This window comes from Pichia membranifaciens, assembly GCF_001661235.1.
Source record: "Pichia membranifaciens NRRL Y-2026 unplaced genomic scaffold PICMEscaffold_2, whole genome shotgun sequence".
NCBI classification, from domain to species: domain Eukaryota; kingdom Fungi; phylum Ascomycota; class Pichiomycetes; order Pichiales; family Pichiaceae; genus Pichia; species Pichia membranifaciens.
The window spans coordinates 1,243,214-1,260,079 of NW_017566983.1; the positions used below are offsets into that span (position 1 = coordinate 1,243,214).

Here is a 16,866-nt window from a genome sequence, read left to right on the forward strand (position 1 = left end):
GCCACGACGACTACGGAGAAGACGACGACCCCGACAGTTTAGCAGCAGCAACAGCAGCAGCAACAGCGTTCCCAGCAACCGCACCCGTGCCCACACAAGCCTACCAAGCCCTTGTGTCTGTCCTCTCGCCCGACTCGAATTGCGCCAGCGTGGTTTCTCTTCCTGCGTCAGCGTCCCCAGTACAAGCGACCCAGAACAGAAGCCCCCCTCTGTGCCGACCCCCTGCACAGACACTCTTGCAAGTGCGTTCAGACGTCCACAGCCGCATTTCCCGTGTGCCCTTCCTTTCCTTCCTGTCCTCTTTTTACCTTCCAACCCACGAACATTCCAACAGAACAACCTACACAGTAGTCTAGTCCCGTGCTGCATCCACCACAGCGAGATGTCATCGGAAGGAATCAACCAGATAATTGCGTCGCTAGATATCATTTACAACTCGTCGTCCAACAACAACCAGAGACATGAGGCCCAGGCGTTCCTAGAGTCCATCAAGAAGCTGCCCGACTGTCCCTTCTGGGGCTACCAGTTGGCGCTCATCGATAACAACTACAACAACATCGTCAGGCACTACGCCCTCAACCTCTTGCTCAACTCCATCACAGACCACTACAACGAATGGGACACCCCGAAGAAGTTGGCGGTGAGAAACTGGATCGTCGAACTCGCCACCAAGGTCTCGATAAATGACCCGCATTACATCAAGGAGAAACTTGCTTTTCTCTGGGTGGAAATAGCAAAGAGGTGCTGGGGTGAGTGCCTCTTGAAACAGAACCCCTCCCTCAATGACTGGAAAACATCTAGTATCACTTCCACCCTCAACTCTTCAACTTCTCCCTCGGACACCACAAACATAGAAAACAACAGCAACAACAACGAAAACGTTATGAGCAACATACAGTTCACCGATGAAGAGAAATTGGACTCCTGGATATCAATGGATTCCAACCTTTTGGAATTATGGAACTATAGTCCGATAACGAGAGAGTTGTCCTTGATTGTAATGAGAACCCTTTTCGAAGATATCTATTTGTTGGACGATCCAATAGTGTCCAAGAGGAAAGCAGTCTTGGTCTCCCTCTGCCCGGAAATTGTGATTTCTGAACGCATATTGTCGGCGAAATACGAACCAAATGATACTGTCAGGCTCTTTGTTTCCTCGCCCGAAGGTTGGCTAATCAAATGGGCACAACTATTGGACGAATGCATCAAATGTCTGTTATATGACTCGATAGATAACGGCAGTGGTGTCAACGACAATAATAACAACAGCAACAGCAATAACCGAGGTGATAATGGCAATGCAAACATTATAAGCCGTAGTGAGAGAGAAACCTGCATAGGCACTACAATCAAATTGCTAGAGATCTTCAAGATATCTCTTTTTTGGATTATACCCTTAGCTTTGAGAGAAGTTGATATTATTACAAAGCTATTCCAACTTTTGACAGTTGACAACCTGAAAATAAAGCTGTTGACCATTGAATGTTTTGACTGCCTTTACAATAAACCCTACTCAAACCCAGAAGATAATGAGTGGTTGGTGAATCTAGCATTCAATGATACCGCCTATGAGATCTTTTTCAAAAACTTCAAATGCATTGAGTTGGACTCTGAAGATATTGACGATGAAAAATATACACTTTTGAAAAAAATTGTGGAATTCTTGGTAATACTTTCAGATTATATTACAAGCAAAGAATCAATCAAGACTAAGGATAGGGACTTGACCAACTTTTATAAGTTGATATTAGAGACAACGAAACACGAGTCACTATCAATCAGTGCAATATCGTTACAATTTTGGTGCTCGATGCTGAGAGCAGATGAACTCAGTGATCAATTAGACTTTGAGTCAATCATGCCAGAACTATTAGAGGTTTGTGCAGACAGACTAATTAATTATAATGATTGTGACCCAGATTCAGTTGCTCTCAATTTCTTGTCCTTTGATTTTGATAATCAATCTGACCAGCACTCTTTCCTAAATGAATACAAAAAGCTGATTGATGACATAGTCAGAATCATTGTTTGTAAAAAGCCAAAAGATGCACTGATCTGGTTGGCTGAAAGATTGAATAAATTTTATTCAAGCCCGATGGGAATAGAGAGTTTGCAAAATGCCAATCTAATCTATAAGGGTAAAGGATCAGATTCCTACATTTACTCATATTCTCAGTTCTCAATTATTGAAGCTTGCGTTAGAGGTATAACCAGATGGCAAATATGGTATAGGCAAGATGATGCACCAGAAATCAAGGCCTATTTGACCGAACAGGCGGATAACTTATGTACTTTATTGATGATGCTAGAGATAAAAAATCCGGTATTAGTGAGGAAACAAATACAAACTCTAGTTCAATTCACCCCTTTGCTAAAGGATTTGAACAATACAATGTTCAAAGTCCTAGAAAAAGTTATCGAGTCTTGCACTTTCCCATATCCAGATAATGCTTCTGACGAAGAATTAGAAAGCATCAGAGATTTAAGAGCCTCAAGTGGAACTGAACTCAACAGATTAGCATATTTAATGCCTGAATCACTAAAAAATATTTTCAGTGAATTAGAAGCAGCCATTGATAATATTTTGGCGCAAAAAGAGCTGATATCACATGAAGTGGTTGCCTTCAAATCGTTCCTTTTAGTTGTTTCTCAAAGATCATCATTGGAGAATAAGACAGAAACATTCAGCAGAATTGTAGATCCTGAATTGATGGCATGGTCTGATCCAGTCACAATGAAAGGGTTATCAGATTTACATTGGTTTATGGAAAGATTAGGTATAGTAAAGATTGCTGAATATTTCAGGTCGAGAGGCATAAGTGCAGCTACCAATCTCCTTGGAGCCGAAATGGACGATAGAGGACGACAGTTGAAAAAAGAGTTAAAAGATCAATGGTCATCTGTTTTTCCTATTAGAGCAAGTAGAATCTTGATTCAATACAGTATTGAAAAATTAGATCATGAATCTGACACTTACAAAAATCTACTAAAACTTTGGCAGCCGAGGGTGAAGCCTATTTTACCATATATTCTGCAATTGATATATCAGATTCAAGCTTATCACAACCCTGCAAATTGGGTAGGTTTGCCTGAGGAAGTGCAAACCTTTGTCAAATATAGCACCATGGAACGATTCTGGCAGCAGGGAATATCCATCCAATCGAGAGAATCATTCGTTGATGAAAATGTCAAGGCTATGCACACTTTGAGAGACTTTGCTGATTCCGTTGGCCATATTGTCAGGTACACCAGAGAGTATGCTTATTTGATGATAGGTACTATTACAGAGTTGGAAGAAACATTGTACTTTGAGTCCAAGAATGCAGTTCTATTGTGGAAAGCTTTGACTGATGAATCGGTAGGAATTACATTGCATTCATGGAGACATATGATTAATTTGGTTGTCAGAAATGTCATCAAGAACTGTCCACTGGATTATTTTGATTTCTTCATGCCTGTATTCTTGCCACAAGTTTTCACTAAACTTGATGAACTTTTAGTTGAGCGTTGGAGTATCGTTTATCAGAAAGGTCTCAGATTGGATGGCAATGAGTCAGATGAACAGTTGAGTGAAGAAATGCTTGAAGAGCATATGTTGCGTCAATTGACTCAAGTAGTTGATCGAATGCTAATTGATTTAGCTGGTCAAAAGGCAAGAACATCGTTGGATCAACGACAAAGGGAAAGTAGAGAGTTCATTCTCTATAATTTCGAAGTCTTGGAGCCTTTCTTGAAACTAATCTGCGATATTATATCATTCAGAGACACCAGATGCTCTTTTAATGCCATTTTGATCCTAAGACATTTATCACAGGAATTGATCGGATTGAATAACGAGAAGGTCGACAAGATTATTAACGATTCTGTGATACCTACGCTAATCAACCTTCTATGTGATAAATTCTATGCGGATGCTCATTCTGAAGCTGCTTATACTTTGTCCATCCTCTATATTGGGGAAAGGTTCAAATCGAACTACCCATTGCAGCTCTTAAAAAATGCATTAGGCTTGAGTGAAGAGACTATGGCCAATTTTGAAAGTGTTTTTGGCAATTGCCAACGGTCACGAGAAAGAAAGAACTGTTTGTTGTCACTTTTCAACAATGCCAGAAATGAAGGGAACGACACTTATCTCGAGCAACGGAACAAGATGATTGCAGCTGCTTCAAGAGGTAGAAAAAAGAATACGGTTGACGGGTTAGATGCTGGTGGATTAGGAAGTTTGTTCAATACCGAAAACCTGTAGTTTTTTGATAAAACAAAAGAAGATATTGAGAAACGAATATAGAAAACTTTTATAAGCTTTGGTTTTTTTTTGTCCTGCCAATACGAAAATGTATACTTATTTATTTACTAACTTATTTATTACGTGTTCTTATCGAATGCAAGTTACAAACGGATATGAATATGGAGAAGCAGTACAAATAAATTATATTTCACCTTCGCCGAACAGAAAACCCATCCCTTTATGCCAAATGTTTTTGCCATCAGACTCTTTCTTTGTCTTTAACAGCAATTTGGTACCATCTTTTAACGTGAGACTGGAAGCATTACGTTTGGTGCCATTAAGAGAATCCAAAGTGTCACCTCTAGCATTGCTCAAGTATCTGCCTATCTCATTGTCTGCTAAACGTTTTTCTAATTCAAGCTCATGGCTTAAACCATGTAAGCCTTCACCTATATTGAGTTCATCAGGAATTTCATGTGACAACAAGATTTCCAGATCTTGTCTTCTATATGGAAGAACACCCAACACGTTGCCCTTCCCATCATCTGTAAGATTATCTGCCAATGCCCTTATTGCTGAATTTGGGTTGTCATATGTCACTTTAACCCATTGTGGTCCAAGGAAAAGAGGAAACAATTCTAGACCTTTTTTCTTACTGTCTAAAGAACTTTTTTCTTTTTCGTCAACATCAACTAGCTTGTCATGTGCTATGACATTTCCAAACGCTCCGTAATAGTAGGTATAGTCTGATATTACTAGGTTTTCCATTATCTTACCGTACTTGGCAAAATGCTCGACTATTAGAGAAAAATGGTCATCATCAAAACCATAGATGATGACCGAGCAGTAGAGCTTTTCTGCGCTCTGTTGGGACCGACTAATATCTAAAGCATTCGAGTAATGTAGATTCGGCTGTTTTTTTCTGGTTGATGTGTTGGGTAATTCCTCAGAATTGTAGGACTGTAGTGTGCTGTTAGACCATGGATATTCTGTATTTTGGTACTTGGAGTGAGTCTCAGATTGTAGCAATTTTCTACTTGGTCTTTTAAAGACATTTTCAAAAAGATCAGGGTTCTCACTCATCTCTTTGAATATGGACTCGCCTATTAGCATTTCTCCAGGTGTCGTTTCGTCCTGGAACACTGTAGGATCAAACATAGAATTGGAAGGCGGCCTATCCACCTTGTACAAATGTGCAAAATCCTCAGCGAAAGTATCTGGTTGGACCTGAGTTGAAACTTTGAAAGGAAGCACAGGACCGGAAGTCTTCTCTTCTTCACCAAGACTGCTGTCCATTTTCCCGACTCGTTTTATTAATCGATTTGGAATTGTGCGTTTCTTGATCAGACTATTAGAACCATTTCCACCGCTATTCCCACTTCCATTTCCTGATGCTGAATTTCCCGACTGATTGGAATGGCTCAGAGATTCAGAAGCAAACAATCGGTTATCCGCTGCGTTTTTAAGTTCGTATTTCTCAAACCTGGATGGCTGCGTCATCTGTTGGACTTGTGGATTTACATTGTTGAAAACTGACGGCACTTGCTGTTGAGGCGGTTGCTGTTGAAAAGGGTTTGCACCTCCAAATAATGAGCTCTGCATCTATTGAGTAGTCTGGTAATACCTGAACCTCTTATTATTAACCACTGCACTCTGCTTTCTACGATACAGCACTTCCAACCTGTATTTTCATTCTTGTTTATCACATCTTGGTTTCTCTGGATTCATGTATAGTGGGAGCGAGAGAGTTTGAAAATGAGGTAGCTTTAGAACTTTTTTTTCAAACTCCAACTTTTTTTACCAGTTTACTAAGACTTTTAGCTTTAAAAGCTTACAGAAGTAGTCGAAGGTGTTTTTTCTTTTCAAGCAAAAATATATATAAATAGATTGCAGGCAAGAAAAGATATTGAGAAGTTTCAATCATTACATTAGTGTGATTTCACCTAGAAACAAGAAAAACAGTAAATAGAGAGTACTGTCAACGCTATCTCATACAGCCTCGGATATCGGAATACTTTCCTTATTTGATGTCTATACCTTTTTGGGTGGCCTCAATGGCAGAAGATGGAACGTACCAAGAGTTTTTCTTGCAGTTTCAAACCATTTCTGTCATACATTGGATAACACATATATAAGATTCGATACTGCGATTGGGAGAAGCAAGAGCATGGAACCGGAAGAAAATTTCCTTGACACCAACAATGTGGGAGAGGTGACGATACCAGACTTTGACAAACTTATACAAATGATTAGACCGAGCTATGATTCGTTTTCCAACAGCAATGCTCCTCTTGGCGAGAAGTTGAGCACGACGATTGAGAGGAAAATGGAAACGGAGGTAGACATACAGGAGATATACGAAAATGTTCTCGATGCTGGGTCGGACAGCTTCCCGGGACTTACAAGAAAACATCACACGATGTACTCACACGGGTTTTTATCTAGACCTTTGCAAGGAGGATTTGCCAAACTAGATGCTTCTCGACCGTGGATTTGCTTTTGGCTCACGAATTCGGTGTTGCTGCTCAACAGTAAACTCACTGACACCGAAAAACTCGGCGTCAGTCGGGTTCTGTTGTCCTTTTTCAATTACAACGCAGAAACCAAAAGTGGAGGGTTTGGCGGTGGAAGTAGGTTCCAACTCCCCCATCTTGCAGACTCATATGCTGCCGTTATGGCATTGGCTCTTACGGAGGACAGGCAAGCCTGGAGCAGTATTGACAGGGTGGCCATCAGGAACTGGTTGGGACAAGCTAAGCAGCCAAACGGGTCTTTCCAAATGCACAAGGGAGGGGAGTCCGATACTCGGGCCGTTTACTGTGCGTTGTGTATTGCACAGCTATTGGCCATTCTCGATGAAGAGCTGGTGAGCGGTGTCAAGGAGTGGCTACTGCAGTGCCAGACGTACGAAGGTGGGTTTGCGGGCGAGCCCGGAGATGAGGCGCACGGTGGATATACGTTCTGTGCCCTAGCTGCGTTATTCATCCTCATGTCTCCGGAAGAGATACTTCATTGCGGTCTAGACATCGATGCACTTTTCAAGTGGACTGTGGACAGGCAGTTCAGCTTAGAGGGCGGTTTTTCCGGCCGCACAAACAAACTCGTCGACGGATGCTACAGTCACTGGATAGGGGGCACGATGTCGCTTCTTGAGGTGCTTGCAGCCTGTCGCATGGGCACCGAGAACTTCACCCCAATCGTGGACCGCCAGAGACTACAGAACTACATTCTGTGCTGTTGCCAAGACAACTTCGGGCTTCGTGATAAACCTGGTTGTGTTGCTGACTTCTATCACACTAACTACGTTCTCTGCGGACTAAGCATGTGCCAGCATTCGCAGATCTACGACCCAACGCTGGTCTCTGCAAAGGGAAACGCTCTCGCTCTGCGTCCAACAAGGATCGAAACCAGTACTATCGTAGACAACCTAGATTCAAACAGTGTTGCCCCACTCGACGCTGTCTTCGGCCTCCCGTACAATTTTGCCCAGAACATGTTCGACTTCTTCAGATCTGTATAACGAGATAGTTATATTTGTAACACGGTCAACAAAAACAGGAAAAGACGGCGAATTGCGCGGAATTTTCCTCGTCATGAGGAGGTTGACCACCGATGGTGAAGAGCTAGAGATCAGACGAAGAGGTGTCTTTGCACAAGTGAAGAGGGAGCTAGTGCATTTGAAAATACCAAAGCCAGCTAGGCGGCAAGCACAGAAATGACAAGACTAGAGAACAAAGAGGTATGCATAGGTTTTTTACGGGCCGGGGGATCACTGGTCCGCAGTATACATGGAACTTCTAGTTACTAACTGATAAAGAGAACTCCCATCTGAAATATCTATTCCAACTTATACTGCAGTTCTTTAAAGAGGTCGCAAACCTACTTACCAAGAACGGAGGCAAGTCCTCTATATATCTGACGCAGAAAAGACTTTCCTACACGGTCGACGCAGAGATCGAAGGAGTGGCACCTTTGAGTGATCTCTCCAAAGAGGTCAAGCCTGTCCTCCACGAACACAATCCAGACTTCAAGACATATTCAATTCTCATTAGAGTGACCGATGGCAACAAGGAGAAGTCTGCAAGAGTGAAGTTGAGCACGGTGGTTGAGCCGGAAAATCTCGATGCGTTTTGGAACGAATACACCAACGTGTTGAAGGCTGGCTTTGTCGGACTCAAGAAGAAATCTAAGTCCAAGAAGAAGACCAAGAAAGCCTCTAAAAAATAAGCACTCCCCACTATAGTACTTTCCTTATGACTTCTGTAATTTTAATACGTTGAATTATAAAAAAACAAATTCCTTAAACACGAAGAGCTAGGAAAGAAGAACACTCAACTTCTAGGCTCCACAATGAGATTCCCGTTGGGGTAGACCAAGGGGTTCTCACTTATTACCGATGTAGTGTCTCTTGGCAACATCTGTCTTGGCACCAGACTGTAGATGTCGAACTTGTACTCATGGCGATAATTTGCAGGCTGCTCGTAAACCACTGAGTCATCGATTTCAACCTGCTGAAGAAAAGTGCACTCCACCAAGGCGTATATCTCTTCCAATGAGCATGTTTTCTTGACCTTGATTTGTACTCTGGAGCTATCTGGAAGCTTGATGGCAATTCGTGAGTATTCGCCCCGCTCATTGCATTCCGGCACAAGGGTAGACTTCCTCCACTTGAGCCACTGAATTCGCAAAGCTTCTTGATTTTGTTGCCTCTCTTGCCTTTGGTGCTGACTCCTCCGCAAGGAGTTGGCGTACGCCTCTCCCTGCAAATTTCGAACCGCACCATGTAACGAGCTGGAGTTCAACTTCAACTGGTTCACAGTGTGGTTGTATTTCTTGTAGGCACGGTCGAGTTTATTCAGCGTTGCATTTAGGCTCTTATAGCCTTGAATCTTTGCCACCAATGATAGCACGGGAGCAGACTGCTGCATGCCAGAAGAGGTTGGGATCTGGTTGACGGTCAAGCAGAAAAGACCCAAGAAGGGTATTTTGGTGATATTGAATTGGTTGCATGTCTGGAAAGCCTCACTTTCACTGATATCACCACCCCATACTAGAATTTTGCGGTCCTTGATAAACTTGAGGAACTTTTTGTTGATTAGGACGTCATGGGTAAAATCGACGGCCTCTCTGTTCTGATCACTCTCGATATAGACGAGCAACCACCTGATGTCTTTTTTGACTATGTATAAAGCGTGTGAGTAGGCGCATTCAAGGAAGTCCGGTCTTTCTATCTCCACCAAATGACTCTCGTCGATCACATTGCTAGCATCTGCATCTGCCGCCTCGGCACACGCATCGGCCATGTGCACACTGTTGTCGTTGCTCACCGTATTCCCTGAGAGCTCTTCGTTATCGGCCACCAGTAAATTCTTGCTTTTATTTCCTATGCGTTCATCGAATCTCATGATGAACCGTCTGGAAATGTTAACAGGATCGTTATTTCGAATTGATTTGTAACCGTGACTCTGGATCTTGACCAGGATCGACAAGACAAAAAAAAGTATGTGGACAAAGATCCGAATGAGTATGTACAGAGGAATCATAATGATTAGAAGTAGGGAGATGAATAGAACAGACAATGCTTTGTTCACTTTCCTGGAAAGCAGCGTGCCCTCGTTGTCTCCCATTGTAGTGTTGGTGGCGTCTGCGTTGGCATCTGCGCCAGACTGACGCTCTTGTTGCACTGGCATAAACCCGCCCGGCATCTCTGGTCTTGAGATTGGCGTTTCCTCGTCGTGTTGCCGTCCTTGTGGCTGCTGCGGTGGCTGCTGCTGAGACGACCGGTTCAATCCCGTCACCAGCACGTTGAATGCGTCCTGCATTCTTCTGAACTCCTCGGCAACCTGATCCATCATTGCCGTCGGTGATAGAGTAGCACTGTTAGATTCGTGGATGTCGGAGTCTGCAGGCCAAGGCACAGTCCGGAACGGGGGCGCCGTCTTCTTCTCCACCCGTCCACACCTGCCTTCATCACAAGGCCAGGTCGCCATAATCATGTCAGAAAGCGGTGCGCGTGCCGTATCGGGAATAGATTAGATTACACAGAACGGCGGTGAGCTGTTCTACTACTTGAGCAAGGATAGAATTACACGTATGGAGGGGATTAGTTGCGCACGAAGGCAGTGACCAGGGCAAGAAAGACCTTGCAAAAGATGCCCGAGCAGCCGTTGTCCTGCTGCTGCTGTTGGTGTTGCTGCTGCTGGGGCGGGAAGTTCTGTTGGTAGTTGGGCTGAGGCTGGTACTGGTAGCCCTGGGGTTGTGGCTGGGGCTGCTGGTAGGCCGAGCCTGGGGGCTTGAGAGGTTGCTCGTTCGGGTGGTAGGCGTAGTAGTTCTCGTCCATGGCGCCGAAGCCGTCCGGGTTGACGTTGTACCAGTCCTGCGGGATGCGGGCGTTACGTATGTCGATGTGGAGCACCCCCGAGTTCTTCTTGTCGATCCACGTCTTGAGGTTGGCGTCCTGGCAGAGCTGCTCCACCGCAGGCTTCAACTTGGCAACCCCATTCCTCGAGTGGAGACCCTTGCCGACGATGCAGTCCAACGTCGGCTGGTTTTTGCGGATGCCGCTGATGATGCGCTGCTTCAAGATGTACTCCGCCTCCTTGACGTACAAGCCGTGCAAATCAATGTCGTTGTCGTCCGAGTCCCGGTTGTTTTCGATGAACACGTACTCGGCGGCCTTGGCGTTGTTCTGCTCCGCTATGGCGAGCTGCTGCTTCGCCTCGGCAGACAACTCGCCTGCCTGCTTTTTGTCGCCCGCCTTGTATGCCTCCTGCGACCGGTGTGCCAACTCCGCCCGCTTCGAGTACGCCTGCTGCGCGTACTCCCTGTACTTTGCGTACTCCTTGTCCGTGGCATGGTTGTAGTCCTTCTCGTTGTTGTCTGTAGCACCGCTGCATGTTAGTTGTCTGTTCTGGTCTGTTCCAAAACCATTCTCTTCCACATACCGCCTAGGAGGATCCCTCTTGTGTCAACTACTATTCCTCCGCTCATCGCTCTGTGACCTGTCTTTGCGCTTCAAGTCCTTCCCCTCCCCTCCCCGTCCACAAAAGACCCTGTTAGCTGCTGTTTCCACCACCGAAGTCCTCAATTCCTAAACGTTCTCTAGGTGCTGCAAGGAACCGGCCATAGAAAAACAACTGAATGCGAAAATGGCCGAAAAGGGAAATAACGTGGAAAGCACAAAATAAAAAGGAGCCTAGCACAGCCACACTAAAAGTGGTGCACGGATGTATTGGAAAAAAATAAATGTAGCAAACCCTTTCTCTGCGCACGTGCAAGACCTTTTTGTGCCCTTTTTTTTCAAGACGACGCAGAAAAAAAATTCACGTACATTTTTTTTCCACTCCTCGCTAACCTCGCTACTCACACCCAGTCGGGCTCTAGCAGTCTGTGTGTCAGTCTTGTGTCTCTTAAAAGTGAAGTCTGTTTTCTATACTTGTGAGGCTACTTCCAGGAATACGTGAGTTAGTTTCTTTTGCTTGGACTCTTCTGGACAAGTTCTAATCACTCACCAAACAGACAAAATGGCTGCGTATGTTGGTCTTCCCCACTCATAACTGCATTGGCAGTTGCGAGGTGAAGTGACGCAACAGGTACACACCCATTCTTTCTTCACGATGATTGATTGTTCTGCAGTTGTTTTCCAAGACAGGACGAAGAAAATAAAAAAGAAGAGATGAAACCAAAGAGCCGAAGGTCGCAACGGGCTCTCTAAAGCATTTGTTTGACCACTTGACACTGTTGTTTTGCTGCCGATGTTCCCTTGCGGGAACAGAAGCGCTAAAACAGGCTTGAGATTACTACAAGATGGACGCAGAAGCAGCTGGTCCACTCGTATTTATCTCTAACCCGGGAACCACCTTGCATAGTCCTCGGATATGTTCCGGTTCCCACCCCTCCCTCGGCACACTTTTTATTTTTGAAGAAAAAATCACTCTATTCAGTTAGAGTGGACTTGTCAGTATAACCGTCCCCCTCACGGAGGAAACGGGTATTCTGATGAAAACCATTCCATAGGAAAATTAGTAGATACAACCAACTCAAAGGAGAAGACGTGTATTTGTTGTCGATTGCCTCAATCTTCCAACGAATGACTTTCTACTTTTTTCCTCTGCGTACACCGGCCTTCGAATGATGTCAAATCAGTTCGGAGAATATTGTTGGGCACAAGGAGAAAAATGCTAGACCACCGTGAATCTTTTTACTAACATGGCTCTTTTTTCCCCTCCGTTTCTTTTTCCCCGCTTGTACAGTATTCCAAGACCAGAATCTCAAATCAAGAAGGCTAAGAGAGTCGAAAGAGACTCCAAGGCAGTTGCTGCTGCCAAGAAGGCTAGAAAGACTGTAAGTACCAATCCCGCATGATATTTTTTTCTTCACATTCTTTCCCTTGTCACTTGTTGGAGGTTCCACCTGAATTCTTGTTTCATTTATGATGAAAATTTTGTCTCCTATATCGACTAGCTTTGGCGATGCTGTCTGTTATAACACCATCTTTCGGCTGAGAAGCATCAAAGCATGTCGGATTTTCAACTCGTGACCTTTTTTCTGTCCTCAAAGAGGTAATGTTCAAATTACTAACATGTCGTTACCAATCCTGTTTTTTTTTCTCTTTTTGTCATTATAGGTCTCCAAGGAAAAGAGAGCTGCTCTTTACAAGAGAACCGAAGCTTACGTCCAAGAGTACGCTGCTGCTGAAAGAGCCGTCATTGACGCCAAGAGAGCTGCTAAGGCTGATGGTTCCTACTTCGTTGAAGGCGAATCCAAGATTGTCTTCGTTGTCAGAATCAAGGGTATCATGAAGATCCCACCAAAGTCCAGAAAGGTCTTCCAATTGTTGAGATTGACTCAAATCAACTCCGGTGTTTTCGTCAAGGTCACCAAGGCTACCACCGAATTGTTGAAGTTGGTTGAACAATACTGTGCTATTGGTTACCCATCCTTGTCCACCATCAGACAATTGGTCTACAAGAGAGGTTACGGTAAGGTCAACAAGCAAAGAATTCCATTGACCGACAACGCCGTTGTTGAATCCGTCTTGGGTCAATACGGTATCGAGTCTGTCGAGGACTTGATCCACGAAATCTACACTGTTGGTCCAAACTTCAAGCAAGCTAGTAACTTCTTGTGGCCATTCAAGTTGTCCAACCCAAGCGGTGGTTGGGGTGTCAGAAGAAAGTTCCAACACTTCATCCAAGGTGGTTCTACTGGTAACAGAGAAGAATACATCAACCAATTGGTCAAGAAGATGATTTAAGTGTAAGAACCAGCCAAATTAAATTTTGTATGTTTCACTAAATAGAACTAATATCCTTCTTTCCACTTTGTTTTCTTTTCTCCTCCCTTTTTTTCCACATCACTCCTTTCATCCACCAGAAGAAAGGATAATATTTTCTAATGCTTTCCGGTTATAATACAAAACTTATTTAAACTCAACGTCCCTAAAACATTAGAAAAATGCAGTAAAACCCTTGTGTGGCACTCACAGAACCCTGGAAGCGACCAAAATGAAAAAAAACTGGAAACGAAAAATTTCACTTTCCTTTAAATAGGGAGAGAAGTCCCGCCATTTTTCGTTCTGCAGTGCCAGCACCTATACAATGCTTTCCTCTATGCAATACAAAACAAGGGCAGCGTTTGATGGCAAGCACCAGTGACATCAGTACATCCTGGTGGATGTGGTCGTGTCACGTACATGTCCTTTTGTTTTCTCCTTTTTTTTTTTGAGGCCTATATCCTTCTCTCTTTCTCCGTGTATGCATTATCAGGATGATGAAGAAACATTCAACCGTTTATTCGACTAGCTACGGCAATGACGTTCGTTATACCATCTTTCGGGACTGACACTGATAACTGCTTCACGGTTTTTATTTTTTCTTTTATTTTGGCCAACTGGTTTACATGTTGCTGTAAAAAATGTTAAATGCTGATTAGAGGAAACTATAGAACGAAAGCAAAAGCATGGTAGAAAAGGGTAACAGCGAGTCTATCTATAGAGACCTCTCTCTATATACGTAGTGCGCCTCTTCCGGCCGCTTACTTCTTGTACACCCAGTCGTTCAACCCAAGCTTGTTTCTGACGAGCTCGATAGCATAGAACTGGATTCTGACAACGAAGATGGTATTTTCCTCCGAGTAGTCTTTGGTAACGTCCTTTCTGACCAACGTACCAAAGTTGTAGTCCTCCACTTTCTCCTCGAAGTTCTTGATGAACTCTCTCCACTTCTCCTTACCCTCCTTGCTCTTCAACTCGTCCTCATCCAAGAATGCAACCTTCTTCTCGTCGTACTCTGGGAAGGTCTTGTAGAACTCCTCCAAGATCTCATCGTCATACTTGGTGAGCTTCAACTTCGCTGGTGGTACCGCCGAAAGAAGACTCCAGTACGTACTCATCTGCTGGACAGCCTTGACAGCAAACTGCTTCTCGATGTCCTCCAAGTTGTCTGGGTTTTCTGGGTCAAAATTTGCGAGTCCGGACATTTTTTGTATGTGTATCTGTGTGTGTGGTGTTGTTTGGTGTTGTGTTGTGCACAATCTGCTTGTTAAACGGCTCCTCCGAGGAGAAGAGGACCCTTTTCTCTCTGGCATCCTACTGAAACGGCCTAACCCATCTCTTATATACCCTCCTCTCTCTCCCCGAGAAATTTTTCCGCCGTTTCCGCGCCGGAAGTCTCGAAGCTTCCAGCCGCTTCCCGTCTCGTGTTGTTCATCATTCGTCAGCCTTCGTTAACATTCGGGGTGATTATCTCTACGCACAACACCCGGGAGGATATACACATTGAAATATATAAGAATTGAGCATTGAGCAGTCTACTTTTTGTCGGCAAGATTGTGGTCCTTGGAAGCAGAGTCCGCGGAAGGCTCGGCAGGCTTAGCAGGCTCGGCAGAGTCTGCTTCGGCATCCTTGGCGTTCTTGGCATCATCCTCTTCCGGCTTGATCCCGTTCGACACAAACTGGACAGAGACATGCTTGATGTTGTGGAACTCATTGGCCAGCTCGGCCTTCAGGTATTCGCCAATGGATCCCATCTGCTCGAGAGTCAACTTGTTCTCGTAGTCTCTGTCGAAGGGAGACACTCCGAGCTTGAGCACCAGGTTGAGGTTTGTTCCAGATGGTAGGATGCTCAACTCTCTAATGAGCACGTGGCTGTCCTTCTTCATCAAGATCACGTTGATCGAGTCCTCGATCTTGGTGTATCTGGCGTCTCCGGCGGGCAGCGCTTTGTCGATCAACTCCTTGAACGACTGCACAACGCCGGAGACACCCACCTTCATGATCAACATGGCGACAATCAACCCTCCGATCGAGTCCAGCCAGTAGATGTTCAAAAAGTAGCCCGTGGAGATGGTGGCTACCGCAACGACAGAAGTCAAGGAGTCCACCCGATGGTGCCATGCGTTGGCAATCAAGACCTTCGAGTTGAGTCTCTCGCCAACCTTACGCGTCACTCTGAAAAGCCACTCCTTGACGGCAATCGAACCAAGCGCAAGCCAGGCCGCGTTAATGTTGGCGACCTGCGAGTCCCCGTGGTCATGGTCGTGGGCCATGAGCTCTGTGGCACCGTGGCTGTGGGAGTGGATCGGAATCAGCGACATCAAGTCGTGCAGCGCGTTCGGGATGATTGGCGCCACGATCTCGTAGAACGAGCTCCATCCAATCTGGAAGCCCGCGTACAAGAGGATGAACGAAACCATAAACGAGCCAAATGTCTCGATCTTACCGTAGCCGAAGGGGTACAACGCGTCCGCCTTCTTGTGGGTGAAGCGGACCGTCGAAAGCGTCAACACGTCAGATATCAAGTCGCCGACCGCGTGGATGGCGTCGGCAATCAACGCCTGCGAGTGGAAGTAGAACCCGCCAATGAACTTGGTGATTGCCATTCCGCAGTTGACGCCGAAGCCGACCCAGGTGATCTTGACGCCTTCATCGGCCAAGTTCTTCGGGTCGTAGAGCTTCAACGTCTCCTCGTCGCTCGCATGCGTGTGCGTGTGACCCTTGTGTTCGCCGGAGCCGTCGGCAGGGCCCATCATCTCCGACAGTGGCGTGTGAGGGTTGAAGAAGTGTTTCACCTTTGTCCACAGCGTCCTCTTCTTCGGGTTCACGTGGATCGTAAAGTCCTCGCCACTGAAATCCATCTGGTCCATCTCCGGGTACTCTGGATGCGAGTGCATATGGTGGTGGCCCCCTGCCTTCCGTGCCGGAACCAGGTCGTCCTCCGGCGCTACAACCTTCTTGCCGTCCCTCACCGTGGCCGTCTTCACCGTCCCCTGGTTTGGCGTGTACTCGTAGTAGTGGTGGACGCTCTTCTCGGGGGCGTCCTCTGCTGCGTGTGTGTGTGAATGAGAGGTCGACGTGCAGTTTTCGTCGTGCGTGTGGGAGTGAAGTACTACCGCCTTGGTCGAGAAGTTCACCCTTCTGCTGCCGCCTCTGGCGCCGTGGAGCCCTAGCCCGTATATCACGGGCACAATGGTCGAAGACCTGCCCACCGCTGTCGACAACGTAAAAGTCCGGCTCAGCATTGTCCTCTATGTTTCTTGCTGTCTATCTGCCTGTCACGCTGGCCCTTCTTTGCTCTGTGAACCAGGAAAAAGAAGTCCATGTCTTCCAACGCCAAAAAGCTCATCTAGCAACTTCAACA

At 45.4% G+C, this 16,866-nt stretch overlaps 9 protein-coding genes across 9 annotated transcripts; 4 read left to right on the plus strand and 5 right to left on the minus strand.

Annotated features, from left to right (window-relative positions):
* Positions 1–382: 382 nt before the first annotated feature.
* PICMEDRAFT_30943 (hypothetical protein) lies at positions 383–4,246 on the plus strand (the record flags this gene model as incomplete). The annotated part of the gene is made up of 3 exons (XM_019162663.1): positions 383–800; positions 855–1,241; positions 1,329–4,246. 3 exons carry the CDS (start codon positions 383–385, stop codon positions 4,244–4,246), a joined length of 3,723 nt encoding a protein of 1,240 aa, XP_019018712.1.
* A 65-nt stretch (positions 4,247–4,311) lies between these two features.
* PICMEDRAFT_15532 (hypothetical protein) lies at positions 4,312–5,913 on the minus strand. The gene has a single exon (XM_019160865.1). It carries the CDS (start codon positions 5,828–5,830, stop codon positions 4,430–4,432), a length of 1,401 nt encoding a protein of 466 aa, XP_019018713.1. The 5' UTR covers positions 5,831–5,913; the 3' UTR covers positions 4,312–4,429.
* Positions 5,914–6,123: 210 nt separating this feature from the next.
* PICMEDRAFT_15533 (hypothetical protein) lies at positions 6,124–7,936 on the plus strand. The gene has a single exon (XM_019160866.1). The coding sequence runs from the start codon at positions 6,396–6,398 to the stop codon at positions 7,746–7,748; it is 1,353 nt and encodes a 450-aa protein (XP_019018714.1). The 5' UTR covers positions 6,124–6,395; the 3' UTR covers positions 7,749–7,936.
* On the plus strand, positions 7,849–8,524 carry PICMEDRAFT_15536 (hypothetical protein). The gene is made up of 2 exons (XM_019160867.1): positions 7,849–7,967; positions 8,087–8,524. The coding sequence occupies exons 1-2, from the start codon at positions 7,944–7,946 to the stop codon at positions 8,453–8,455; spliced, it is 393 nt and encodes a 130-aa protein (XP_019018715.1). The 5' UTR covers positions 7,849–7,943; the 3' UTR covers positions 8,456–8,524.
* Positions 8,525–8,562: 38 nt separating this feature from the next.
* PICMEDRAFT_21317 (hypothetical protein) lies at positions 8,563–9,831 on the minus strand (the record flags this gene model as incomplete). Its single annotated transcript, XM_019162194.1, has 2 exons — positions 8,563–9,510; positions 9,589–9,831. Coding segments are annotated over 2 exons (1,191 nt in total), but the record flags the coding sequence as incomplete, so codon positions are not given.
* A 755-nt stretch (positions 9,832–10,586) lies between these two features.
* Positions 10,587–11,111, minus strand: PICMEDRAFT_22763 (hypothetical protein; the record flags this gene model as incomplete). The annotated part of the gene is made up of 1 exon (XM_019162275.1): positions 10,587–11,111. A coding segment is annotated over one exon (525 nt), but the record flags the coding sequence as incomplete, so codon positions are not given.
* Positions 11,112–11,662: 551 nt separating this feature from the next.
* Positions 11,663–13,691, plus strand: PICMEDRAFT_76661 (hypothetical protein). Its single transcript, XM_019164951.1, has 3 exons — positions 11,663–11,759; positions 12,481–12,571; positions 12,855–13,691. Exons 1-3 carry the CDS (start codon positions 11,752–11,754, stop codon positions 13,482–13,484), a joined length of 729 nt encoding a protein of 242 aa, XP_019018718.1. The 5' UTR covers positions 11,663–11,751; the 3' UTR covers positions 13,485–13,691.
* Positions 13,692–14,263: 572 nt separating this feature from the next.
* On the minus strand, positions 14,264–14,707 carry PICMEDRAFT_32046 (hypothetical protein; the record flags this gene model as incomplete). The annotated part of the gene is made up of 1 exon (XM_019162738.1): positions 14,264–14,707. The coding sequence occupies one exon, from the start codon at positions 14,705–14,707 to the stop codon at positions 14,264–14,266; it is 444 nt and encodes a 147-aa protein (XP_019018719.1).
* Positions 14,708–15,178: 471 nt separating this feature from the next.
* Positions 15,179–16,553, minus strand: PICMEDRAFT_24002 (hypothetical protein; the record flags this gene model as incomplete). The annotated part of the gene is made up of 2 exons (XM_019162332.1): positions 15,179–16,318; positions 16,512–16,553. Coding segments are annotated over 2 exons (1,182 nt in total), but the record flags the coding sequence as incomplete, so codon positions are not given.
* Positions 16,554–16,866: the final 313 nt, after the last annotated feature.

Bases quoted from the DNA above. Each gene is read 5' to 3' on its own strand.
- PICMEDRAFT_15532 (XM_019160865.1), bottom strand. From the start codon at position 5,830: ATGCAGAGCTCATTATTTGGAGGTGCAAACCCTTTTCAACAGCAACCG.
- PICMEDRAFT_15533 (XM_019160866.1), top strand. From the start codon at position 6,396: ATGGAACCGGAAGAAAATTTCCTTGACACCAACAATGTGGGAGAGGTG.
- PICMEDRAFT_15536 (XM_019160867.1), top strand. From the start codon at position 7,944: ATGACAAGACTAGAGAACAAAGAG. The intron at 7,968-8,086 runs GTATGCATAGGT...CTTATACTGCAG, and splicing joins CAAGACTAGAGAACAAAGAG to TTCTTTAAAGAGGTCGCAAA.
- PICMEDRAFT_76661 (XM_019164951.1), top strand. The intron at 12,572-12,854 runs GTAAGTACCAAT...TTGTCATTATAG, and splicing joins CCAAGAAGGCTAGAAAGACT to GTCTCCAAGGAAAAGAGAGC.